This window comes from Melospiza melodia, chromosome 12 (genome assembly GCF_035770615.1).
Source record: "Melospiza melodia melodia isolate bMelMel2 chromosome 12, bMelMel2.pri, whole genome shotgun sequence".
Lineage (NCBI taxonomy): Eukaryota > Metazoa > Chordata > Aves > Passeriformes > Passerellidae > Melospiza > Melospiza melodia.
The window spans coordinates 17411171-17438675 of record NC_086205.1 but is presented as its reverse complement, the minus strand read 5'-3'; the positions used below and the strand labels follow the sequence as shown (position 1 = coordinate 17438675).

The 27505-nt window shown below is 45.0% G+C and overlaps 1 protein-coding gene across 3 annotated transcripts in view; it reads left to right on the top strand.

Moving 5' to 3' along the window:
* CCDC50 (coiled-coil domain containing 50) overlaps positions 1-27278 on the top strand; it is a 42737-nt gene extending 15459 nt beyond the window's left edge. Inside the window, exons 2-12 of one of the 3 annotated variants that reach the window (XM_063167020.1) lie at positions 2414-2476; positions 3807-3936; positions 8405-8495; positions 11148-11256; positions 14879-15577; positions 16890-16996; positions 17588-17632; positions 18165-18269; positions 19189-19268; positions 20255-20346; positions 21343-27278. In XM_063167020.1, coding sequence (XP_063023090.1) covers positions 2414-2476; positions 3807-3936; positions 8405-8495; positions 11148-11256; positions 14879-15577; positions 16890-16996; positions 17588-17632; positions 18165-18269; positions 19189-19268; positions 20255-20346; positions 21343-21362 — 1541 coding nt within the window. In that variant the 3' untranslated portion in view covers positions 21363-27278. The remainder of the gene's footprint in view (positions 1-2413; positions 2477-3806; positions 3937-8404; positions 8496-11147; positions 11257-14878; positions 15578-16889; positions 16997-17587; positions 17633-18164; positions 18270-19188; positions 19269-20254; positions 20347-21342) is intronic. The other 2 variants (XM_063167022.1, XM_063167021.1) reach the window with 2 other exon arrangements.
* The last annotated feature ends 227 nt before the right edge of the window (positions 27279-27505 follow it).

Sequence of the window (27505 nt, the reverse complement as noted above, 5' to 3'; positions counted from 1 at the left end):
GTCCAGCTGTTCAGGCAGCTGTGCTGAGGACTTGCTCAGAGACCTATTGCAGTTAAAAGTAACACTTCCCTCCCATCCTACCATTCTCTTGTTTGTTTGTTTGTTTTTGAACAGTCAAGAGCAACTGCTGCTTCTTGAATACCTGGCAGTAATAACAGCCCTAGATTTGGGCAGACTGGCTCTGTGCTGAGGTGTCTTTGATCAGCTCTGAACTCATGGTAAGGCTCAAACCTCTGAGGTGGATGTGCTGGATGGTTCTTCCAGCAAGCCAGATGATGTTTCTTGTGAGCAGAAGGTGGTTGTTCCACAATCATTCTAGGAAGCTGAAGCAGTATTAGGGATCACAGAATTAGTCTCTAGGGCAAGATTCCCTTGCCCTGTCCTGTAAAAAGCAGGTGTTGGTGACCACCAGGCACTCTGTGTTTGTCACCTGGGAATAGCAGTGCTGCCTGTGACTCAGCTGTGGCTTTTCCAGATCTGTGGCTCAAGGCAACGTTTCTTTCTTTGTACAGAAATGGCCACTGGAAGCATTCCAATGCTATTGAGTTTCATATCATCTTGCCCTTTTTTAAAAGAAGTTGTGATGAAAAAAAGCAACAGCAAAACCTTAATTACACCATCCAGAGTTATTCATGCTTAAAGTGGGATCATATAACTGTAACCTTTGTCCTCATCTCCACCCTGCTGCGTGTCACTGTCCTTCCCTGAAGTGTTGCTCTGGCTGTTAGGAGTTTTTGTCATCTTAAAAAACCTTTCAATGCAGACTGGACCAAAAACTCCATTGAATATGGTAAAGCATTATCTGATCTCTTGGTACAGACAACTAGACACTCTTCCAGATATTTTGTGAGGACACCTGGGTGTGGAGCAATATCTTGATGCCTCTCTAGTGGAGCATGTGCACCTGTGAGAAAAGGGAAGGCTTGTGGGATTGTGGCTTAGGAAATGCAGCTACTTTCTAATTTCATTTGTGGCAGTGGAAATGTTTTATCTTTTCTGACTCTGAACCCTTTCACAAACAGGATCCTCATAAATTCCCCTTGTACTTTTGATGCATTCTGGGGGTTTTGGGGTTATTTTCAGTTTATCTTTTAGGCTGTGCCTGTGCTCTGCTAAAGAGAAATCTTGGTCTTCCCCAGAGGTTTTGCCAGTGGAGTGCAGCAGGAGGAGTTTGTACTTCCCTTTGTGGCTTCAGAAGCATCTTGTCATTCTCTGCTTTGTGATGTGTTTCAAGTGGGAGATATTCCCCTCTGTGGGTGCTGTTAAGCTTCTTAGCTCGTCACATTGAGGGAGAAATAAATGACAGACCTCTATAGTGTATATTTTTTGGTGCCACTGCCTAAAACTCCCCTCAAAGCGGGCAGAAACCCCAGGTCTGGGAGATCTGTGAAAAGGGGCCCCATTCTGCAGTCTGGGGGGACAGGTCACTGTCTGTCTTTGGTTCACAGAAAAGCTGCTGTGAACCTGCCACCAAAAGGCTGAGCCTGATGCTGTGTGTCTGTCCCTGTCCCAGTATGTGTGGCTTGTGTTTTGTTGCCCTACTGCCTATCATAACAAGTTAAAAATATACTCTGGTGTTTTTCTACAGTGTAGGTAGAGCATTCCTTTGAAAGTTCAAGTGGGAAAGTGATAGGCATTGGCAAAAATCTGCTGCTTTTAAACTGGTGCCAAAGGCAGTTCATCTGTTTCCCATTTCACTTGTCTCAAGGTCATTTTCAGCATCTTTTGAAGAAGCTGTAGTTATCCTTGCCGATAATGCTGTGACTGATCCCATATCTGGGTTCTAGGTGCAAATCCAGCATCTGCTTTTAGTCAATGAAGCTTACAAGAAACAACTGAAAATGATACCTGAGCTGGTAGAAATGCCTTGAGAGAAATGCAGTGAGAGTCATGGAGCTCAGTCTGCTCAGCTTTGGAGAGGTGCCAGTGTGCACCTGCCCTTTGTGCCATGAAAATACTATTCTCAGACTCTTTAACCTGGCACAGAAAGTCACAGTAAACACAAATGCCTGCCCTTGGTTTTAGCTGAATGCAGTCAGTGTGGGCATTGGTAAAAATATATAATGCAGAATGCATTATATATTATATATATAATATATATTCTGTTGGAATGGAATGCAGAGCTTTGTACATAAGGTCTGATCCAGTGGTAGCATGGACTATTCTGTTCTTGAAATAGAGGTTGAGGAGAGAGTGGAGAAGGCATTTCATGCCAACAAGGACAAAGAAATAAACGCACACAAAAATAGACATGATGATAGGAGGCGGGGGGAAACCACAATTCCAGACCTTGGCAAGTAGAAACTGTCAGAAGTTCATATACTCCCCTGGCTGCCATAGCTTGTTTGATGCTTTTTTGGTTTGATTTTGGTTTTTCTGGTGCTAATTCTCTTTACTTTGTTTCCCTGTTCAGTGTGTCGAGACTTCGCTATTCTGGAAGATCATACCTTGGCCCATAATTTACAGGAACAAGAGAGTAAGTAGCAACAATCTTCAGAGCAAACTGAAGCAAGCTTGTCCCAGCAGATAGCTGGCTTTATTTGATTTTGCTAAGAAAAATGCTTCCTGCTTTTATTCAATTTTTTTCCTTTTAATGGAATACAGTTTATTATTGCTGTCTTCACTATCCTGTAGCACTACACTTCACTCTGCTCCAGCTCACATTGTACCCCAGAGATAGTTGCATTTTATATTTCAATTTTGAGCTCTCCTTTAGAGCTGAGTTTGTTTGTGCTGTTTATGATAAAATTGCATGTAGGAGTGCACTTGGGGTTTTGTTGCTGTGCAAGGTTTTTAGAAATAACTAGCAATTTTGAAAGCTTCAAGTTTTATAGTCTGACCTAAAGTACCACCAGAAGAGTCTGTTTGTTTACTTATTTCAGAATTACCAGTGTCTGCCTTTTGAAAGGAGCCTTCCTTTTCAGACATTTTGAGGTAGGGCAGCTGTACACTGGAAGAGTTTATACAGGAGGAAAAAAAGGACAGCCAGAAACTGCAAAGTGACTGGTGCTTTTTTTTTTTAATTAAAACTTTTTTTACATGCTTATCTGTTAGTTTGGGTATGTTTATGTTTTAGTTTCAGGTGTGGTGGCCTCTCTAATCAGCTTCTCATGGATTTGGTATCTGCCAGTACCAGGTGCTAATGCCATTCCTGCTGCTCCACCAAGGGTGCAGCTGCTCATGCCCTTGGTGCTGGAACCTGAGAGCATTGAATTAAAGAGGGCTTTGGGCTGCAGCTCATGTAGCCATTTTTTCTGGCAGGCAATATCCATGTATGGTAAAGGACTCACTGGAGCACGAAGTTGCTCTGTTGCTAAATATAAAGGTAGGGAGATTTTTGGAACTGATTCTGCTGAGAGTGAGAGAAGTTTTCTTCTGTAGAGGTTATTGAAAACAAAATAGAAAAGTGTCCATAATAAGTGGTTTAGGTTCAGCTCATCCTCACTGGCCTCTGGTGGTCCCTCCCAGACCCACTTCATTTGTCTGTGTTGATTTTCTGTGGTCAGAGAATGAAATTCAAAGCCTAAAAACCATTCCCTATAAACCTGGATGTGTTTAAGATACGCAGAACTTGTTTTGGTATCAGACCCGTATACAGCCCCCACAGTGCTGAAAAGAGGCAATCTCAAGCTGCTAGCAGAATTTCAGTTCAGGACTTTCCCACCTTTGGAGAGATTGCTTGGTGTTTCCCTGCCAAGATCTCTCTTCCTTTCTGGGCTGGAATCTCCCTCCCACTTGGTTTATCTTGTTCACTCAGTGAAGTTCTGCAGCCTGATTTGAGGCTTCTTGTCTGTGTTTATTTCCAGTTGAGCATCACTTGGCCACAAATGTTCAGCGTAATCGTCTGGTGCAACATGACTTGCAGATGGCCAAGCAGCTGCAGGAAGAGGAGGATAAGAAAGCCCGTGCTCAAATCCAGAAACACCAAAAAGACTTGTGAGTTTGTGCTGGAGATCTTGGAATGGGAATGCTAGTCCCATTTGGTCAGAGCACTAATATCAGCTGCTTTGAGCTGACAGTATGTGGGGTTCATCAGCCTTCTGCTGTTGTTTCTTTTTTTCTTTGCCTGTCCACTGCTGTGAAAGTAGTGATACCAGCTTCTGGCACAGAGGAATAAGAGCAGTGGAGTGGTCTTGGAGCCTGTCCTGCCTTAGATACTGTTGCCTGTCCACGAGAAGGAGCCTTCCCATTCTACTGCTTGTTGTGAAAATGGGGTAACTTGGCCACTTGTATTGACCTTGTCCCTGGCTGAAGTTTGAGACTGAAGGAACTGTGCCACAGAAATACCCAGTGCTACAGGGACTCTCTCTATTGTGTGGAAATTGCAGATATTGGTGTGTTTGCCCTGTGCCTGGTGAATGCTTTTGAGGAGCTGGGTGTGATGCTTTTGGTGTCCTGCTGCACTGACAGCCCCTGTGTGTGCTTGCAGCTATTCAGCATGAAATGACCTGGGAAGGGGAATTGCTGCTCCAGGGTGGCTTGATGGGGATGGGTGTTGGGGGACAGGCCTTCTCTTGCAGTCACTGACTGCTGCAGTAGCTGTGGGAGGGTTTAATGACTGATCCAGTTTGCTCTGCAGGTTTGCTCAGTCCCCACACGCCACATCTTAACCCTGTGGTCTGTGGTTTGGCTCTCTGTGTGCCGTGGCTCTCGGCTGTGGAGCTGGTGTAGAAGTGAAACATGGCAGCACAGGGCAAAACAAACTGTGCTTTCCAGTCCAGAGTGGACTTGCAGAGCACTGGATGTAACAGATGGTTCATGGGACAGGGCTCAGCCAGATCCCACTCCTGAGATGTGGGTGGATGGGGGTCCCTGCAAACACAAGGTCTGCAAGGCAGGATGCATCTCCCAGCAGCTTTGCTGCCTCCTGACTGTTGTTGGGTTCTGGAATGCCACCCACCAGGTGCAGTTGGGGGTGGATCACAGAGCCTGGATGGCTCATCTGGCAGGACCAGTGACAGAGCAGAAGAGCTCTGTGCTGCAGATGTGGGAGATACAGCACTGGCTTCAAAGCAGCAGCTCGTGAAAGCTTTGAAGCTGGGATGTGACAGATCAGCCACTGTTCTCAATGTTCCCAGCACACTGGGACAGACCTTGTGTACATATGTATCTCTTTAAGTCTGTGCTTTTTTTCAATAGTTCTATTTCTTTATTACCAATTAGAGATGTGAGTGAGTAAATGACTACATAAAAATTGATTTTGTATGGCAGACATGATTCTTCTTTGTTACTTGCTGGGAGCTGCAAACAATTTTCTTGTTGTAGGACTCTAAAATTGCATTTATGAACTTTGTGAGCCAAAGCACAGGCAGAACTGCTGATGTAAAACATTATGTCAGCAGCAGTTCTGCTTCTGAGAGCAGGAGCTCTTCTGCAAGAATAGTAAAAGAAGTTGGAGGTATCCTTTTGTAGTTGGATCTGTTTCTTCCCTAATTCTTTGTACATTCCCACTGTCTCTTCCTTGTCCAAGAGTAGCATGTTTTGGCAACAAAATAATCCCTGTTGTTGTTGCTTTCTGTGTCATGTGGGACAGTTTGAAGCTAGAAGGTGATGGGAGGAGTAAGAGGGCAGAACTAAGGCGTCTTTAGAAACAGGAAACAAAAAAGCTCTTCAAATTTATTGGCTTTCTAATTTCTCTCAGAAAGACTTTGTGAAGATAAATGAGAGCATAGAAACATCTCTTTTTAAGAATTCAGGGAAGCATCAAACCTGATTTTCATGCTTCTTTAAAAGCATCTCTTGCATATAGCTGAGCAGCCTGCACACTGCTAAGCATAGTAGCAAGATTACTAAAATAAAATAGTGTGAAAATATGTTCTTTCCCTGTTTTGCTCTCAGTTCTGTTGCACTGATGTGAACAGTTCCTTTGAACAGTTCCCTTAAACAATCCCTTTTTTTCTCCTCATCTGGCAACAACTAGTATCTGCAGCCACTGTGAATGGGAGGGAGCTTTCTGATCACACAAACTTTTAGGTTTTTTTCTCTTTTTTCTAAACTGATGTAGAATTTTCCCAACTTTCTTAGCACTCCTGGCTGCCCAGGAGGGAAGGACACATCAGTGGGATTTTCAGGAATGGTGATGTTTATGTTGCTCTGGCTGATTTTTGGGGTCTGATTGGTGCTTGAGCTCACATTAAGGAAACTGAAGGGCAGGAAGAGCTGTCAAAGCTCTTGAACCTATTTTCTTCTGCTCACACAAGTTAATACATTAGTTTATGTTCACTAAGTAATTGAGTCTCAGTATTTAATTACTGCTGAGCAGTAAGCCTCCAAATCTAATCCTCTATAACTGTTGTTCTTAGGAATTGATGTGGTGTATTCCAAGATGTGTCATCAGAAAGAAGAAAATGCTTTTGTGTTTGCAATACTTCAGTGTTCTTTGCTGGTAACACCAGCAGGAGAGGCAATGACCTTGTTGCCTTGGCTCTGAAAGATGATTAGTTGTTTTTCTGTCCTGTTTGTTTTCAATAGGATGTATTTTAAGCATTTAGCAAGCCAGTTTGTGCTGATGAACTTGGCACCTTAGCTCTGCTCACAGGTGCCAGGGGAAATGGAGACGTGCAATGCCTTGATGTGTCTGACCTTTCTAACTTATTTTCTACCTAGTTTCATGTCCTCAGAGCCTGGGGTTGTAAAGGATCCACTACCAGGCTCACTGACAGCCTGCTCCCTGGGATTTGCTTATTCAGATATTGTTTTCCTGGGAGCTGTGGTTCTCTGCTGGTGCCAGGTTTGCCAAAGTCTCTTTTTAAAAAGCAAGTTCAAGAACTAGATTTGCTGCTGTGTGAACTCTTGTGGCTTTGAACAGATCTGTCCCCAGAGTCAAATGAAACACACACAGGCACACGCAAAAATTGCCAGGTTTTATTACCTGGATGAAGAAACTTGTGTCCTGAAATGTTTGACCTATTGATAACTCCAGTCCAGAGGTCTGCTCCCAAGGAACTGTTGACAGAAATCTTCTTTTCCTCTCTGCTGTGTGTACCTTTTTGTTGCCTATGACAAATGAGCTGTTCCTTAGTGACATCTGTCCTCTAAAACCCTGTCGTTTCAATGTTCTTCCTCTCCATCCTTGCCACATATCCACTCCTTCTGCTTCTCTCCTTCTTCTTTACTTTCTGTAAAAGAAGGTTCTGTTGTGCTACTGGCTGCTTCAGCCATGCCACATTTCTTGTTTTTGCAACAAAACGTGCTTGTCTGCACTTGAGTGTTTTAACAACTTCTTCTCATGTTCTAGGTTCTCTCCCAGTCCTTTGCCTCCAGATTCACTAGGTCATTTATGCCCAGATTCTTGCTCAAACCTAAAACTAGTTGCTCCAGCCCACATAGCACAGCTTTCACATAGCTCAGTGTGCTTCAGTTATTTGCTTGTCTTCCACTCTTGGTAGTGTTTTCATCACCTGTCTGATCATTGTCAGAGTATTCTTCAAATGATTGTATTCTAATAAGGCAGGCTCTGCTTGCTGCTGCTCACAGCTGTTCTCCTTCTATGCCTTGTCTCTCAGTAGTTGCAATTGTGGGGATTGACTTTCCTGCCATGTTTAGAGCTGGTCTTTAACTCAATCTCAACAGTGCTGAAAGAGAGAACTTTTAGCTTTCCTTTTCAGATCCCCCAGTCCATTTCTGAATTGCCCTGAGGAATCCTTGGCCATTGTTCCAGCACATCAGAGCATGTTGCTGAGTGTGGCACTGTTCCTGCAGATGCTTTTCAGCCTTCCTGGTCTGTCTGCACAGCCAAACCTCTCATGTCTCAATTGCTCTGATCTCTCCCTGTCCCCAGTTCATGCAGTCTTGTGTTCCTCCATCCACACTGGCACTGTGGCAGTGGCTCCTTCCCCCTTGTTTTGACACATGTTGCTCCCTTGCCTCTGGGCACTGATCCTGCTTTTGTGTCTTGTCTCACCTCAGTGGCATTTCTCATTCATTACTGAACTGATACCTCCAGCCTCCACTTGGCTTATGTACCATACTCCTGCACTTCTTTCTCCTTGGCTTACACATGAAAGCCACTTCCCAGTAGTGCCTGCATTAACCATACCCCTGAACTTCTCCTTAGATACCACATGGACAAAAACTCAGCAGAATTAGGCTGTTTGCAGACTCCTGAGCACTACCTTGGCCTGCCCTATTTTGTGGTACCCATCTCCTTTCTTAGCAATCTGCCCATGAATCTCTTTTACATTTTACTCCGTGGATGTTTTGGGAAGTATTTTCTAAATTTGGCCGCCAGTAAGTACAGGGAGTCTTGGTCCCTGGTGAGGATTCATAGCTCTGCACTAACACTGAGTAATAATTCTTTTGTGTAAATTGGGTGGATTTTTTTTTAGCTCTTTTATCCCTTTCTCCAGGCTGACTGATGCCTGTGAGTGCAGCTGCCTATAATCCCTGTCTCCTTGCCTTCCAGGGAACGCCAGGACTGCGAGATTGCTCAGGAAATCCAAGTGAAGCTCGCGTTTGAAGCGGAGGAGCGCCGCAGGCAAGAGGAAAAAGACGAGGTAACCTTTAAAGCTGCAGGGATGGATGGCAGGGCTATTTGTAGCAGCCTTTTCAGGGCAGACATTTCTTGGCCACTAGCCACAGGAGTTGGCTTGCATGGTGGCAGTCCTTGTCATGACAGAGCTCTGTATGCACAGACATTTTGGGGAGTCCTGTTACAGGAATAAGATACAGTCATGGTCCTCACACTCAAGGGTCATAAGGGTTGTTGATGCCAGTGGCCTTGCTAATGAAGAGGTCAAGTAATAGGTAAGTCTTGCTGAGGTGTTTATTGCCCTGTTGGAGGAAGCTGTAATTGTTTATACACTCTGAGACCTGCTTGCTTTCTCAAATGCAAGAAGAGAGGTACTGCTCTTGGGAGAATCCTAGGCCATTATTTCTTTGTCTTTAATGCAAAGATTTCAGACTCTCAGCCCAGCCATCTGTTTCTGGCTTCTCCATTCTTCAGTTTAGTATTTCACAGCCTGAACACCCTGTTACAGTTTCTTGCTGTAAGGAACCTGTAAGCAGATTCCTTTTGTGACTTCAGAATGTTTCTCTGCTCCTTTTGCTTGAGAGTGGGTAATGTGGTTTTTTTCATAGTGTACAAAGGGTTTTGCTTGTTGGTTGCCTCAATGGATCAGCCTGTCAGATAGAGTTTTCAATAAACCCACAGAGTAGAGGAACACCTGTGAGAACCTGCAGTTTCAGATGGTTTCCTGAGGAGCCTGGGTTGTCTTGAGATGTTCAAGGGGCACCTGGTAGAATTCTCTGTATTAGGAAGAGCTTGAACACAAGGCTGTATTTCCTGGCAGAGCCTGAAATAAGAATCTGCCCTTGCCTGACAAATGCATTGGGGTTTTTTGCAAGACTTCATTTTCTTCTCCTACCTACTTCAAGCAAGTACTGAAAGGCTGCCCAGACAGATGGGATGGCTTGGCTTCCCAGAGGAGCTTGTGCTAACAGAGTGGGAGGAGCCCTTTGGCTGTAGGATTTCTGCTTAAAAGGTACTGATCTGTCATATTTTTATCAGGAAGGTGAAGGAGATGCAAAACTAATGTTGACTTGTGGAACTGCACCTTTCCTTCCTGCTTTATATAGAGAACTGTAGGGATGTCAGCAGTCTGACCACAGGTCGTTGCAGCCTGTCAAACCTGACTGCTGACCATCTTGTGCAGTTGGGAGCAGGCTCCAGCTGACTGTGCCTTAAAGCAAGGAGAAGTCATAAATATTCTCTCTCTTCCTGCTGGTACATGGGAAGTTCCCAAGTGTGTCTGAAATGTAGCTGAGGACTGAGGCAGATCCTTTCTGGAGTACAGGTATTTTAAATGAAGCACTAAGCCTGCCTGCCCTGCCTGCTGATGAATCCTGTTTGTAAGAAGTGGTTTGTGTGGATTTGCAAGTCCTGAGCTGTCTCAGTCCTGAAGATAATGTGCTTTAGCTCATATATTTATAGACTTACAGTACTTGCTAGAAAGGTTAACCTTGTCAGGGAAAGGAGTTTGTGGAGGTTTAGTTTTTTGGGTTGTTTTTTTGTTGTTTTTTTTTTTTTTGAAAGAGCCTGTGGCATCCCCAGATTTTCCACAAAGCTGGTTTCAGAGCAGATCTTCCCTGAATCCTGAAATAATAGTTTGTACTTGAGTAGCCATCCAAGGTCCTCCAGTGCTGGCTTGGCTCTGGAGGGTGTTGACTCTTAGTTTGCATTTCAGCCATGCCTTTCCTGCCTGCAGTGTCCACTTTACATGCATGGCTCTGTAAAGGTCCTGAGGATTAGGAAGGCTTAAATGAATAGCATCCAGAGGAGCAGCATGACCTGCTGGTGTCTCCCAGCTTTGCTCCCTAGCTCCAGACTGGCTTCACTGACTCACAAGCTCATGGGCCTCAGAGGAGCAGGCCCCAGGGAACTGTTTGTGGTTCCTAGGCCTTGTTGACCCATTAGTCATCTTGAAGGAAAACCAATTAGGAAAATGGAGTGCTCTTCTCTTTGGCATATCTACCAAAACTGTGACAGGAGACAAATGGCTGCAGTCCCCACTGTGCTCCTGCCTTGTGCCTAGTTTGCTCCTCCTAATGTCCTTTCGATTTTCTTTTCCTTCAAGTCTCTGTCTGTCAAACTGATGCATTTCCCTGCCTGGCATCCTGTAGTCCCTGCAAATGACAGCCAGTGTGAAGTGAGTTCACAGTTTACTTGGGGAACTCCTTCCAGTCAGAAGTGCCTTTAGCTGGACAGTCTTTGCCTCTGTGCTCTCCTTTCCCTGGTAGAGTGCAGGGAGGAGATCAAGCCCACTCCCATTACTGACTGTGCACTTCTGTGACTTCCAAATCCTTGTGGAAAGCCTGAGGTTGCACACAGAGTCTCTTCTGCCCTGCTTTGGCCATTAGGGCTTAGCAGGCTTGTGTGCAGGAGGAGCAGGAACCTGGGAGTTTGCCATGGTGTTGGAATCTCAGTACTGGGCTGAGTTGACTACTGGTTGCTGACATGGTCCCTTGTGTCACCCATTAATTTGAAAGCTTCATCCAGTCCAGGGGTTGAATTTGAGTAATTGTTGTTGTGTCTGAAAAGTTAATTTTTTTTTGTAAGGATTTTAATAATTGAATAAAGAATTTGATCAAAATAATGTGGAGACACTTTTTAGTGGTGATTTAATGTATGTTTTCTTCCATCTCTGCAGGATATTGCCCGTCTCCTACAACAGCAGGAAGAAAAAAAGCACAAGAAGCACTACCCAGAGTCCCAGGGACACACAGGCTATGAAGAGAGCTATTATGCACAAAATGGAGGTATGTTTCTGCAAGATAAAAGCCAGGATCATGGCAGTGTAGGTGGACCTGGTGGTCTGACAACTCTTTATCCCTCAGACTCAACTTTATGCTACAGACCTGCATTTAGCACTGTAGCATTACATCAGTTTATGGCGTCAAAATCAGATTATTTTTTAATCAGGAAGTATTTAGTTAAAAAAAAAAAAAAAAGGCAGAGGAGACAATTGAATAGTTTTTATTGTCCTTGAAAGTGGCCTAAATGACAGGGATAGGTAATGTGGTTTGTGACTGTGCAAGTACAGCCACACATGCATGTTTTAGAAGTGCTTGTGGAAAAAGACAGTGGCTGATAAGGTAGTAACTGCTGTGTGACACCAGGGGTGTGGGGGAGAAATGCTGGTGAAATTCCATGCTTGCATTTGAAGAGAGACAGTTCCATGTGCTCATTTGTGATGCTGGCACGGCTACATGAAGGAATAAATGCTGGTTCATGGAGATGTTTCAAAAATAGCTCCTTGCAGGTATGTACCCAAGCTGTAAAACTAGTACAACTGCCTTGAATGACTTACTGAAGAACAAGGTCATCTCTACAGAATGTCTCTGCTGTGATCATCTGGGACTGTACAGTGTGGAAATTATTTGATCCACAGTGCTCTATGCTTCCTTTTGGTCAGCTTCTGTGATTGAATACAGACCTCCTTTAAGCTGGGAGGAGAGAATCAGGGTGTATTTAATTATGGAGCAATCTGGGGATGGCTTTGCTATGCGCTGGTGGTGGTTCCTGTGTTCTTTCTTCAAAAATGTGGTGGGGAAGATGGGTTGCTTTTGATTAACAGATTGTGAAGATGAAGATCAAACCTCATTGCTCATTTTAACATCAATGCCATTGGCAGTTTAAAGTCCTTTATTTGAACTTACACGAAGTATTTTAGTTTCAATTTGGAAGAAGTTCAAAGATAGCCAAGAGAGTACAAAGCACAAAGTTCAAAAGTGCAAAACAGTAACCAAGTGGAAACTTCATGATCACAAGTCCTTCTACATGTACAAAGCTGGGAAAAATTGATCTTGGAGTCCTACAGCCAAGCCACTCCTCAGGTTTTCAGAATTAAGTGGGAGAAGTCTGAAAAAATACAACATAGGCAGAAGTGTGCATGCAGAGATGGTAGGACAGGATGTATTTTTTTAACAAATCAGCTGACAAAGCCTGTGGCTTCCTGAAGTTGACTGTGGTTTGGACTTGAAGGGTAGGATATCTTGTGGATCTGTTTTCTTCCTGCAATAATCCATAATTTTGAAGGTGAGGCAGGAGGTGTTTGCCTGGCCAGTCATTGCAGTGCTGCTCTTGATCTGTGCTCTTTAAAAGCTATAAAGGACTGGAGTGGATTTCATGCCTGGATCATCTAGCTTGTTGTTCTGGGAACTCTTAATTACTTGAGCACCATTTGATTAGGCTTCTGCAGCCTTGGTTTGTATTGTCCTCATTAGTTGTGAATTGAAACAAATAAAAAGCCCTTGCTTTGTTAAAGTTTTCTTTTGTTTTGGTGAGGGTGGAGTGTGTTTTTGGAGTTTTTTTCTTATTGCTTGAGACTGAGGTAAAATTTATCCACATCCAGGAGGAACGTGGATGAGGCCTATTGCTCCAAAGCAACCTGAGCTCTTTAAAAGTGGAAAAATAAACACGAGAAAAGGCAGAGTTCCTCCCAGCAGTGCCTGTGCCATGAAAAACATTTTTGTATTCACTCAGTCACTTGCTGCCTCAGAGAGCAACACCAGGGTCTGTGGAGTGTTTACATGGCCCCCATGGAAGGTGCCAGAGGAACCAGCACCTGTTGATGAATTAATCACCCTGAGATACCCCAAAAGCAAATTATCTGCTTGGGTTGTCTGGCATGGTTGTGTTACCTGCAGCAATCCTTTCCCAGCACAGCCAGGCTTTGCTCTTTTGTGTTTTCCTGCTCTCTGCTGTTGTATTTATTGAGCTTTCCTCAATGACAAAATTGAATTAATTTTTTGATCCTAGTGACTGTTGTTCAAAAACTGACTCTTGCTTTCAGGCTCTGGTCTCTGTTGTTCAGTAAGTCACTTGGATTGGTTGATTGGTTATTTGCTTTCTGTAAATCATATTTATGATCTAAAACTGAACAGAAAAAACCCAACCAGTTAAAGAGTGACCACAGCAGTTCCTGTTACAGTTCTTGGACTTTTAAAAAAACACCTGTTCTGGATAAAAGTCACACAGACTTGTTTGGAAGGTGGATTTTCTGTGGGCTCTATTTTTGCTGGCTCTGAAAAAGTTTTTTCTGAATAGAATGACTCGAAGGGAACATTCAGTTTTGGTGTAAGGTTTGTTTTTCTCCCTCTGAAATCTAGATAGATTGTGAGACAGAGCTATTCATTAAAAAATGCAATTCATGTGCAGTGAAATTTATTTAAAATATTTTGAGATACTGTAAAACAAACTCTGGACAGTTGAGGAAAGTCTGCTGCTGCAGGGTTTTTCTGGTGGGGGTTGTGTGTGTAGTTCTGTTTCAGATCAATCTCTGCTTCGAGGCATTTTTTTTATTTTGAAAAGCTGCTGTAGAGAGATAACAGTTCACTCTGTGCAATAATTTTTCTTAGCAAATAGGTTAGTTGAAAAAATAAATCAATTAGTAAATTGTATGCAGGCAGATTGCTGCATCCTCGTAGCTGTTTCAGGTTTATTACTGAAACTAAAAGCAGAGAAAAATTCTACCTGCTTTCTGGAAAGCAGAGAGGAAACAATCCCGCCAAAATGCCAAGTAAGCTGCTTTTCTAGCTACAATGCTGAGGTCAGGAGCCTGGGTTTTCTGAAGTCTTAATCTGCCCTAAAATTTCTGTCCATAACTGCCTTTGCATTCAGAGCTGAAACTTCTTTTTGGACAATGAGTAAGTGCAGGCCCTGAACTTGTGGGTCTGCAAAAGATATGTGACAGTCTGTGGTGGAGGATGTTTGGATGCTGCAGCTATCCTGTTCTTGCTTTTAAAGGGAAAAAAACCTTCTATCCTACCCGTTTACTTCTTTTCTGCTTTATGTGGGTCTTCTCCCCCAGTTAGGTTTTTCTTATGAAAAACCTTGTGCTTGAAGCCAGGGCAAGGCTCACCTGTGCTTATAAACCAGGGTCCAACCTGACCACTCTGCTTGGCCCCTCCTGGCCTTATGCTCCTCATTGTCTCCCAACTTTTCCTGCATCTTGTGCCCTTCTTTGCCAATCTTCCCCAGGTGGTTTCAGGACCTGCAGCAGTGATGTGTCATCAGAGGATGAGCTGCTCTCTTGGCAGTTTTTCAGCCCCAGTGGCATCATTAAAAGTCATTTGTCTCTGTATTGACTTGTCCTTGTCTAGGAAGTGCTCAGACACTTTTGCATTGGACCTGTGCTTTCTGTTCCAACCTTGTTGCCTCCTGTGCTGCCCTGCTAGCCAGGCTGCCATTTCCTGTGTCTTCTCTTGTACCCTGCCAGCTTTATCTGTCTCTGTTATTACTCTTTCTTTCATCATGCTTTGCCTGCATTTTCAGCACCTTGTATCAAGCTCCTTCCTCTCCCTGCTGTGAGTCTGGCCTCGAACCTCCATTAACCCCTGCACCACTAACCCCCTCCTTGTTTGTCCCCCCATTGCTCAGAGCAGCCCTGGGGTGAGCCCAGAGAGCAGATTTCTGAAGCTCCCAGAGCACACAGGCATGGCAGGGGCAGGCAGCAGCAGAGAGAGCACCGAGGACCCCCCTCACCTTTGCCCAGCCTTGCCTCCACACGCGGGCACTCCAGCTCAGAGGGCCGTGGAAGGTCTCCTCAGCTGAGAGAGGCCAGAAATGGCCAGCAGCAGGAGCAGAAGACAACCAGCCAGGGAAGGTCCAGGAGACATCTCAGCCTTGACCTGGAAAGAGAGACTGAGCGCCATGCCTATGATCACAGCAACAGCTGGGAGCCACAGGAGAGGAGGAGAGCTGGCAGGGAGAAGGAGAGGAGACTTCTCAGTCCCGACCTGGACTTGGAGCATGGACTCAGAGAGGAAGCACAGCACAGCAAAAAGCCACCAAAGAAAGACAGAGAAAAGCACCTTCCCTTCCTTGAGATGGAACTGGAGGCAGCGCAGGAGACCTGGCATCGGGGTGGCAGACAGCACCCTGAGAAACACAGATCTCACCACCAGGGCCACTCATCACACAGGATGGCACGGGATGAAAAGCTCTATGATGCTGAATCTAGAGATGACCATAGGAGGGGTGAGGCAAGAGCCTACAAAAGGGCAGGACACAGGAGACACTCCCCCTCCCCTCATGCTGTGAGCCAGGGGAAGGTTGGAGACAGCCAGCGAGACCCAGGTAACCGAGTGATGGGGAAGGTGTGCCTGTGTGTGGGGATGGACCTTTGTGTGCCCCATACTGGTGTCTGAGACATGTTTGGCTTCCTTGAAGATGCTTCTCTCCAGTATCTACCTGCAATGTGTACACAGGGAATCTTGCCCGGGTTTCTTCCTGATTTAGCAGGATTCTTCTTGTCCATTAATGTTCTTGCTCTATATGCTGATGTTCCATGGCATTGGAGAGGATGAGTAAGAAGGCATTGTTGGAGGTGGTGCCCTTGGTATCCTTTTGTTTAAGAAAACAAATTTCTTCCCCCCACCAAAAAAAACCACCACATCATCCCCAAAGAAAGACCCCCCAGAAAACTCCAGCCAACACCCAGCTTTTGTTTTTAAAATACATTTTGTGCAGTGGCCTCCTTGTAGAGGAGAAAAAAGGGAACAAACCCCTGAATGTTAGGTTATGGTTGTATTTTGTGGAGTTGAGATGCAGGACTGTAGTGAGCACACTTTGCTTAAGCACGAAAAAACCCAGCAATTTTCATCCACTTCCTGTTGAAAACCCTGCTGCAACTTAATTAATTTTGGGCAAAGTTCACTAGTGGCACTGGGCATCCAACTGGGTTCTATTTGCAAGATTCTTGCCAAATTCTGTTCAAGTAGAATTTTCTGGGAAATGTGTACCTGTGTAGTTCTTGCTCAACAAGCACTTGGCTTTAAAGATCCAGACCCATCATTCTACTTTTAAAGACATTGGGACAGTTATTCTTCTTCCTCATGATACAAACACTTTCCTTAGAGAAATAGAAGGTTTAGCTTTGAAATAATGGAACTCTATACTTTAAACAAGAACTGAACATAATATGAACTTTAAAAATGCTTACTTTTCTGTTTTCTCATTGAATTTTAAAATTCATTGGTCATGCCAAGGAAGAAATTGTCTGAAAACTCATGTGAGCCTGTCCTGGGTAACCCTTGGAGCCCATGCTGCTTCAGCAGTGTGTTCAGACTCTGCTGTGCTCATATCAAATGTTGGGCTGCTCTCTGCTGCCCAGTTTTGCCACTGTATCTGTATCAGATACAGAGAGTCACAAGTTTGTCAGAGAGTGACAAGTTATAATTCCTTTGCTAGCACTGCTGTCACCATAGGGACATGGCCTGTTCTGCCCTGGAGTTGCATTTGTTGTCTGAGACAGAGTGTGGGAGGTACACTGTGATGATCTCTGGTTCTCTTGAGTGGGGGTTTGGAGGTGGCTGAGGAGATGGTGGGGATCTCCTTCCCAAAGGATTTGGAGAATGGTTGAGTTGATTGTTTTCTCTCAATTCTGCAGGCACTAATTTGAGGGGGAGGACACAAGGCCTGTACGATGGCCCCCGCATGGAACAGGAGCTGTCTGATGCAGAGATTGCTCGGAAGCTGCAGGAGGAAGAGCTCCTGGTAAGTAGAGAGGATGCAATGCTCAACTCAAAGGAACTAAGGCAACCAGCACAGACAACTTTGCTTTGTAAACCTTTAATGTATAAGAGCGACTATAAGACCTAAGGTCTTGCTCCTGTGCCTTCTGCTAATTACCTTTGTCTTCCATACACACAAATATGGAGTGACAGCTGGCTTCCAACTAATATGCCCTATTTTTTGAAATAAACACCCCAAAATTAAAGTGCTGAAGCAAAGTGATATTAAATGGATGTTTCCAGGCAGGTGAAGATGGCATGTAGTCAGTGTAAGCAGCTCACAAGGAGACAGGCCGTTGCCTGTCTTTGAGAGAGAAGGCAGCAGAGTGGGAAATGCATTGTGGTGTGGCCAGGCAGATACATGATGGCAAAATTCAGCTGAAAAGTTGAAATGGCAGATTGGAGTTGGGTTATGAGGTAAGTATGGGGGTAGCTAAGTGTATTTGGAGAGGATGATGGTGTATTTGTATGGGCACATACTTGCCCTGCCCAGTAGGTTGATGAGTATGATTAATTCAGAGATGGTAATTTTTTGTCTCTGATTTTCCTTCCCCACTTTTTTCCCCCCCTCCAGGCTAATGAAGCAGATCAGAAGGCAGCTCAAGTAGCCCAAGATGAGGTGAGAAACAAGTCAAATACTTGTGGAATTCCTTTACTTGCCGAAGCTGCTAAACAGCCCTTGTTTTCTCTGACCCTCTAGTTGTTAATTTCTTTCGTTGTAGGGGAAGCCTGAGGCTCTAGTGGGAATTTCTCCCAGATGGGTTTTGTGTATGGGCTGGCCAAGCAGAGAGTTGCACTGCCTGTTGCAACCATGACAAGGGCAGGAAGTTCATGGTTCTGTAAGAGCATTTCTTGTAACTAAAACCCAAGGGGGACTATCCAAGATGTTGTGAGAAGAACCACTGACCCCCTTAAGGAGAAGGGATAGAGGGCAGAAATGTTCTGCAAATGCAGTTCTGGTAAATCAGCTATTGGACATGCTGCATGCTGCCAGTCTTAATTTTGCCCTGTCCCTTTATTTCCAATCACAGATGGATGAAATCCTGGATTTGTACCCTTCCCATTCAGCAGCTGTCCATGGGAAAGTTTTGAGTTATTCAAACCCACCAGAGCAGTAAAATTGTCTGACAGAGCCTGTGTTTCCTTTCTAGGAAATTGCTCGTCTCTTGATGGCTGAGGAGAAAAAGGCTTTAAGAAAAGAGAAAGAAAGAGAAAAGTCTTCCTTTGAAAGGAGGAGGCATGATCAAGATTGGAAGGTATGGCAGGCTTCAGGAGGCACCACAGATAAGGTGCTATAACATTTTTCCTATTTTCAGAGGGAGGTGAGTGTATGGTGGGAGCAAAAGGTGGTGATGCATCTGAAGGGTCTTGCTGTCTGTTACTCAGCTGCTTCCCAAGCCTTTTAGAGCCACCTCCTTGCTTAGATGCTTTTGGCTTCAGCCTCAAGCAAGGTAGTCCTTGGGACTCTAGCCTTGGAGGATGGCACTGAATGTCACAGCACCTTGTGGCCTCCCTGAAGCACTGTCAGTCCCTGGTGCAGGACCTTCCCTTTGCTGAAATCCTGACTGTGGCTTTAAAAGCAGTAGTTGGTTCTGTTTGTGTAAGGGCAATGCAGCTGCTTCAGTTGTCACTCTGCCTCATACCTGGCTGTGTAATGAAAGTTCTGAGTTTATCATGCCTGGTTGTGGTAGGAGTAACACCAGAGAGACTTGGCTGGCCAGTATGGAAGGGGATAGGAAACAAGTTTTATGGTCAGCACTGCTGAGGTGCTAAAGGGTATGTGGTGTTAATCTTGGGGCCAGATGGAGGTAGCTCTGGTGTTTTCAGCCTCCTTCCTTAGTTTCAGTGGTTGCAGGAGCACAGCTGTCTGCAGCTGGTCCTTCCTACTCAGCCCAGCCTTGTGCACTGTCATTACACCCAGACTGTGTTCAGCCCAGCTTCAGAACTGTCCCTTACTGCTGGCCCGTTTTAGCACAGAAATTGAGTTTGGCTTGGCAAGGCTGGGTTTTTACTGAAAATGAGTCCTGATGCTCATTGCCATTTTCATGTCTAGCTGTAGTTAATTTTGTGTGTAAACCAAGAACAAAAGGGCTGTGTGGATTTGTGGCAGTCCCAGTGTCCTGGCTGGTGCCCAGCAAGGCACACAGACGAGCTGATTTCCCTTCTTCCCATCAGCCTGATGCAAGTGAGTCCACGCGCTCAAGGTCAAGAGAAGGGCCTGAAACTCAGCGACACAGAAGTGACAGGCCTTCAAGGTGAGCTTGAACTGGCTGGCAAGAATGGGGAGTACAGTTGGGAAGCTGCTGAGAAGCTGAGTCCTAGGGAGGAGGTGTGGGATCACCAACCTGACCACCCCAGAGGGCACTCAGTGGAGAGCAGGGCGATAAGGGGCACGGAGCTCATGAGGTGTTGGTGACGTGCGTCACTCACTGTGCTCGTGGCACTTGTCCATCTTGGTCCCTGTGCCCAGTGCTGACAGAGATTGATGAGCTTGTGCAGTGACATTTGTTAAATGGCAGAGAAACGCTGAGAGGGTTAAACAGCTTCTGGGGATGTGAAACTAAATGTCATCTCTGGGCAGGAAGGCGTAATCACCATGCATTTGCACAGCTGCTCCCTTGGTCCTTGCTCCCAGTTGAGCCCTGTCCACAGCTCCCACTGCTGCATTTGAACACCACCCTGCAAGCAAGAGCACTGTGCTTTGGGGTGTCTCATCCCAAACTGGGAACGTGCTGTAGCCCAGTGCTGCTTCTGAATACCTTGATACTCTGGCTTAATGCTCTTCATGAGGTACTAAACCCTGAAAGTGGCCCCAGTGGCTTTGAGTTCCATTCCAGAAACGAACCTAGAAATTCTTGTTGAACTTGCAAAAGAAACAACAAATGGAGCTGCAGGTGGAGATTGAGAGAGATCATATTAAAATACTCTGGGGGTAAAACTGCAAGCATTAACCACTTTAAAACACTGCCCTTTTGAGTAAAGTTTGCAATAAACTTCATAATGGAAACTATTTCCTGATAGCTGAAACCATTATTAAATGAAAGGTCCATTGCAAGCAGCACATACTCTGCTTTTCTCACTGCAGAAGCAGTGAGGAGCTGTTCTGCAGGTGGAAGGTCTGGGCCAGGCAAGGTTTGCATCAAACTGACAGTAACAGGCCAGACAGCTGAGATGTTGCTCTTGCTGCACTGTTGTGACTTTGAGTTATTTCCCAACACTCCTTTGACTCTGTGCTTGGCAGGTCACAGCCTCTCCTCGATGAACACTCTCGGTATTACACGAGCCAGCCCAGCCCCTTGCGCCACCACCCCAGACCTGAGCACTCTCCTAAAGGTAGGGTCTGCCAGGGCTGCCCAGCACTTGGGTTGTTGTCAGCTCTTTTCCTCACACAAGGAGCCTGCAGGGGACAGAGTGGTGGGAAGTGATGCAAATAAAGAAGGGGAATAATGCCCCAGCAGGCAGGTGATGCTGGGCAGTGTTTGGGTTGGACTTGCTGAGCATGTTGCAGGCTGTGAGACTGAAAAACTGAATTGGTTTGCCTGGAATTTGTCAAGGTGCTGTCTGTATGTCTTCTCTGATCTCTTAATGATGAATGACTGTAAATCTAGGTAGCAAATGACAAAGAAGTGTCAGGAAGACAACATTATGATGGATTTTAGGTGACTCACTGTTCTCAAACAATCCAATACAAGACAGAATCTCACCTGTCTGGTGAGCAGATGGGATGATCAGACAGAAACTTGTCCTGAGAGCAGGCTAGTTTTATTCCTGTAGCACCTCAGCACTGCTTTGTTGGTTTGTTTTCTGAAATCACTTGGCACAGAGCAATGTGGGTAGGGTTGCCCCTGCAGTTGCTTTAAATCTGAATGCCCATTGTCTGAGTTATCTGTAGAGCCTCTGGGGAAGGAAGGGGGCAGTCTGAGTTTAACTCAGTCTCAGATTTCTTCCAGCTCCACTAGTGAGACTTAAATGTGGATGCTTTCCTTTCCAAAATTTAGTTTGGTAAACTTGGGTTGTGTCTTCATCAAGCAAGCTGGAAAGTTGATGGCACTTTATAGGGTGTGTTTGCTTTAGTGAGACTGTGCAATGGGGCTGCAGCACCATTCACACCCTAGAAGAAATGCACATGTCTGCCTGTCTCGTGGATCTGTCCTTCCTTTGCTTCAGTCATGTAACATATAGCTCCCATTTTGGCCTTTGACTTGACTAGTACCCTAGGAGTCAGACAGATGGACAGTAGGGCAAGCCAGGTAAAATATGTCTGCAGGCAATAATTTTTTCGCCAGGGTTTAGTCTCACAGACTGTTTCCTTTGTGTTTTGTTTTCCAGGTTCCCGTAGGAAGCAGTAAACTGTGCTAGCCTTTGCTTTGGTACTGACTCTTCTGTAGCAAACATTACTGGAATTGCCAGGCAACTTTCTTCATCCCTGACCTGATGCGAGGCCCACCCTCCACTCCCAGGATCATCTCTTTAAGTCTTGTCATATTAAGGAAAATTGTTTGTTTCAATTTCTTACTCATCTGTGATGACTTGAGCAGTGCAGTATAATCTAGCTGCCACTGAGCTGTGCCAATCAACCAGCTGGCCCAACAGCTCCCTCATACATTCTTTTGAGGCTTTCTTTTTATTTTTAAGTTTGGCTGGAGCTCTGATGAATAGGACAAATTGAGATGCATGTACAATGGAGGAAAATTGAAGAAATTACTTGGGTTATGGCAATGCAGCAAACATCAGAAGTACAAGTCCTTTTTACATGAAGATAACTTAGCAAAGAGAGCTATAAGAGGAATTGGGTTTCTTCCTGTGTTGGATAGGACAGCTGAGCCAACCTGACAGTCATATGAGCTTGCAGGAAGGAGAGAGCCTTGTCAAACATATACCAGCAAAAGCCAAACCCTGAGACTGGTGAGGCAGAAATAGCCTATGAAACAGAATTTTTAAACTGCTGTATTTCTTTCTAGGGTTTCCAACATTCTGAATAGAGTGTATATAGGCATTTAGCTCTAGGATATAGGATAGAACAGTTAAAAGGAAATACAATTCCAACTGAAGGTAGACCTTGCGTGCATGACTTAGGATTTGCCAGGGAGTTCAAGAAGCTGTGAACTGTGGTTTGGGAAAACTCATACAAACAGATCTGTGTGTCTGAAGGGACCTCTGTGGTCACCTGCTTTGAGCTTCAGTGTGGTAAAAGCCAAGGAATTTCATTAAAGCCAAGTCAGATCTCATGTTACTCTTAGCTCAGTTGCTGATGCACTTGAGTAGAGTAACTTGTTTCTGAACTTGGATATGTCTTGTAAACATGGGGCTGCTGGAGAGAGGGCCATATGGGCATTGAGCATCAAAATCTACAGTTACAGGCAACCTGAGCCAGACACAGAGTGCTGATCAGTCCACACAATGTCTGTGCTGACTGCTTTTCCTCTCCACTGCTCCATCCAGCTCCAGTCAGGAATGAAAAAATCATTGCTGTCTAGGGCACAGCAGGGTCTGCAGGTTTGCTGTCTGTATATATTTTCCCATGCAGTGATTCCGTCCTGGCTTGTTTTCCCTCCACTCTTTGAAAATCATTTTTCTCTTGCACAAAAAGTAGCCTTTTCCCATGGCCTTCTCATTTAAATTCTATAGTCTTTTTAATATTTTTCTTGCCATTATTTTCAGGTGTATTTTTAAACTAGAAAGCTGAAGATCTGGACCCTGTCTTCGAGTGTGTTCAGCCAGGGCAGGCTGGTTATCCATGGGCCAGCCCAGTTCATGGCAGAGAGCTTGGCTGCCTTGCCCCTGCAGCCCAGCCTTAGTGCCAGCACCAAGTCTGTCTCGCCACTCTCTCTGTTGGCTCTGGCTCTGCAGAGGAGGGGAGACCCCTGTGTCTAAGGCAGGAAACTTGTCCTCACCACTGATCTGCCTGGGAAAGAGGCCTTGGCATCTCTCTGGAGCTTTGTGGGGAGGGAGCACCTCTAGGAAATAGGAAGAGAGCCTGGCTGGCTGCTGTTCCTCTAGTGCACAGTTCGTGCCCCAAGGCAGTTGTAAGGCTGTAACCTTGGCTGTTCTTGGTCAGGATAATTACTGGGCCAAATCACTGGGAAGACAGGGCAACTCCTTTTTCACAGAAGTTGCAGGTGCAGGTTTAATACCACATAACAAGGCCATGTCTTGCCTTGACCAGTAACTCAAAGACTTCCATCTCCTACTCCCACTGGCCCATTGGCAGCAGTTCAGTACCTGTGAAGAACCACATAACCCCAATGGATCCCTGCTCCAGGGGTACCCTAACCTAAAACCTTGCCATGTAGGACTTTGTGTATGGGCAGAATCCTGCTACCTGCATCCCTGCTTCCACACTGTGGCTCACCTGCCTGCATGGGCTCCTAAGTGACTTGCAAGGTCTTGCTTGCTGCTGCTTCTCAGGAAATATCCCAGTCAGCAGCTGGATTTTACTGTCCTTGCCTTCTTCCCACCTCTCATTCTGTCTCTGTCCATTCAGAAGTGTTCATGTTCTTTAAGGATTCAGAAAAAAAACAACATAGATGCTATTTTTTTTCTTTATTATTTGATAACTTGGCCCAGTGTGGCAACCTCATCTACCAAGGTTTTTATTTTGTATGGATTTATTTTTGTATTTCATGTAACAGTCAAAATTTCTACTGCTGAAAATGTCATTTTTTTTTCCTGTGGGCTTTTTTCTTTCATTGCCATCAGAGTAATTACTGTTGTGAAATGGATGCCTGGTGGGTTTGTAAGAATTAATACTTCCTACAAACACCCTAGTCCAGGCACTGCTGCTTGTACCACCTGGTGCACTTGTGAAAACTGGATGGAGAAAAGTCCTGCCAAATCAAAAAGAGGTTGAGCTTTGTACTTGCTTGCAGAAAACTGGTGATTCTCTGCAGAAGGCATGGGGAAATCACCAGCTAGGAATTCAGCCCTCCATGGGCTCTGTATCTGGCTGTGATGGACTTTCTTGCACTGCAGTTGGCTGGTGTAGCTTTTGTCTTAACCTAGTCAGAGAAGTCATGAGCTCTGTGACATTTGAAGAACCTATTAATTCAGGAGGGATGCTTGGGAGTATCCAAGTTGTTGGTGTCAATGGTAGTGAGTAGAAATGTGAGGGAAAACTCTGATAAATTTAGTTTGGAAGCTGGGTAGTCTGAAGAACACCTCAGTGCCTCCTCTGTGGAGCTGTAAACTCTCCTTAGTGGCCAGTCAAGCTCTCTGGCCAAGACACCAAGAGACAAGAGCCCAAGAGAAGGATCCCAGGAGCAATTGTTGCCTTCTGGATGCCTTTGAGGAGTGCTGAATGCTTTATGGGCTGTTTTGCTCTGTATCCTCCCTTAGTCCTCATTCTTTTTTCTTTCTGCTTGCCTTTATTCATTTGCTGTTCCTTGTGTTTCTCCTGTTTTATTACTCCATAGTCCTTGTGAAAAGGGGGTTCCTAAGGCTTTGCTAGAAAAGGGAGAGAAATGCTAGGAATGGCAGCTGAGGAAAGCAGGCAGTGAATGGGATAAGTTGTTCATCTCATGCAGGTTGGGGTCCTCATGCAGCCATGCAGGTTAGAGACCTCCTGAGGCAGAGGTTGCAACGGGACTTGCATCTTTAGTGACCACTTTTGGAAAGGGTTTCCATGGTCCCACTGAAGTCAACAAGAGCTGAGATTATGGATGAACAAAGAGCCACTTTCCTTGGGGTCAGCAGCCACAGTTCTGCTGAGAATCAAGAAGATGCAGCTTGTGTAGGTGAGATGCAAAATCAGCACCTTGGACGTGTGTTCTGGGAAAGAGGCACAATGAAAATTAACCTTTAAAAAACCACTCAGCAATATTTCTTTTCTATGACAGAAAAATGTTTATGTACCTTGGTTTTTTTACTTGTTTACTCTTGCCAAGTTTCAGTAGCTTTGCCTATGGGTTTGCTCTGGATTTAGTAGCATGTTGGAGCCCTTGCTGGGAGCCCTGCCCAGGTTGCTTGGGTCCTGCATCCCTTTCTGACTCTGTGCATTAACAAGGCATCCAGCGCCACGTGGAAAATTCACCTCCTTGAAATCCTGGCACTTCCTGACCTTCCTAGCAAGCTCATCTCAGCAGCAAGAGTTCTCCCCACCTCCTCACCTCTGTCCAAAGCACAATGGTCTGCAGAAGAGAGGTCGGTGACCTGGCGGGATCGTGCCTTACACGCAGGGATGCTCGATGTCTTCAGCAGGCTGACCTGAGTCACCTTGCTATGAAACTCTGTCTTAATGGGGACTGTGCAGATTCCTGCAGCAAGAAGCAGTTCTCGTCACAGGGATAGATCCAACAGGTTGATCTCATCTTTTTTTAAAGAACTTCATGGGTTTGAACTTGGTGGGGTGAGGAAATATCAGCTGTTAAGGGATAGATGAATTCTCATCATTGAATTTCTCCTCTTGGGGAAGAAGGATAGAAGTTCCAGATGCTGCAGTCTGCTTCTCTCTCTATAAAAGGGATCTTGTATGTACAGTATTTTTATATCTCTGCATTCCCATCTATCAGGATTTGAATCAGGATTGATAACATTCTCTACTTATGGAAAAAAATGGATTGTTATTTTTACAGTGCTAGATGTCTGTTTGTTTATTTTGTGCCAAATTACAGCCACTGTTACATTCTAGTGTTTTCATTCAGTTTATTGCTGTTCATCAATGTGTATATTATATATTTTTATTATCAAGGTTTTTATTTTAATTCATATTATCCTGTATGCAAACTAACTGTGGATTGCTAATTTATATATGTATAAAGGGGAGCACTTGGAGACAGTGTGAGGATTCCCCTACTTAGTTTACACTCTTGTAACTGAGCACAGCCAGTCCATGAAACTCACTGTTTCCTTCGGAGAGCAATCTCCTGTGTTGCAGGTGGCTCCTGCTGTCCCTCCTGGCAGCACTGGCACTGCAGGGCTGTGTGGGATGCAGCAGGAACTGGGGCACAGCTCCCAGCACAGCCTGGTGGGTGCCTGGGCTCAGGGCTGCCCAGCAGGGTGGTGGTGGCTGAGCTTTGCTCTTTATCTGTCCCCAGCCAGTGCACACTTGGGTTTGCCCCACTCTCCCAAGGTGTTCAGGGCCTGGTTTTGCAGCTGCTTTGGGAGGTGGGAATGGGACATATCCCTTGCATGGAGCACACCATTGGTGTAGCTTGTCCTCTTTTTGTTGCAGAGGACAGGCACAAACCTGCAGAGATCCCAGTTTGCTGCACTCCAGCACATCTGTGGCTGTGCAGCGCTGCTGGGGAGGGACTGGCTGTGCTGCACACAGGTGCCACTTGGACTGCCCTGCCCAGGACTGGCAGTGGGACATGGATATCACATTCAGGAGCTGCCCAAGCCTCTGTTCCTGGGCTGGAGATACTACCAGCCACCTCCTCCCCATCAGTAGCACAGGGCAAGGCTCAGCTGGGCAGTTTGGGCTCTTCAGGAGAGTCCCAGAGAGGACAGTGGCACACACAAATGAGTATTTTCTACTTCATGGGAAACAAGTTCCACTGTATCAGTGTTCACTCTAAGTAGACTCCATGGTCTGTCTCCAGCTGCATCTGTGCACTGCAATATAGTTAATTGCCTCAGATAAATAACTGCAGTTGTCTCATTTAGCTCTTCAGGGTAAACTTTCAGCCTGTTGAATCTAAATATTAGCCATGCAATGAGGTGGATTAGTCAGAAGGCTTAAATTCCTCAGAGCTGCAAGTGTATCCTGCATTGTAACAGCTAATCCTTAAATATGAATTGCACACTGACAATAATCTGTCTATGCAAGCCTATTCTTGGTTTTATTTTGACTGTTCACTCTATAATTTACCAGGTTTGGCATAGAACTTCTGAATGACATTTAACCAAAGTATCATGTCTGTGTGTGTGTGTATAGCATGTTTTGCTTCATACTCCTGAATTGTCATAGAATGTAAAGGGAACATTGCCTTGCCCCATTTTGTTCAATAAATTGCTGTATTTTGTTATTCACCAATTCCTTCTGTCCCTCTGTGCTTTTCTGGAAACCTGAGTGGGTTACACAGAAGCAGGGGAAAATAAGACCTTGTTCCACCCTTTGTTCCTGGAACCTAGCTGCTTCTACCAACAATTATGTTCTTCCACTGTAATAGATGTAGCAAACAAACAAATTTGTATTTAATTTGATTATTTTGTTGACAGACAGATGGAAAAAAGGCTATGTAATATCTTGGAAAAGATCTGGACTGTTTCATTTCCTGAGACTGTGATACTGAAAAATAAAGCAGTATGATTATTTGCAAGGATAAGATGCTCTTTCTTATTTCATTAACATAACTTTTAAGTTTGCAAAAAGCCTGCTTGAAGATTCCCTCAAACAACACATACCTACAGTGGTGGGACTGAATGTAAGAAGGAGGAATGGCAAATGCCCTGGGACTGACTGCTGTCTTCAAAGGCACCAGCTGAGGATGCAGCCACATGCAGCTCAAACATGAGCAGACCTGATCCCACAAACTCAGTTTGTGACTGAGCA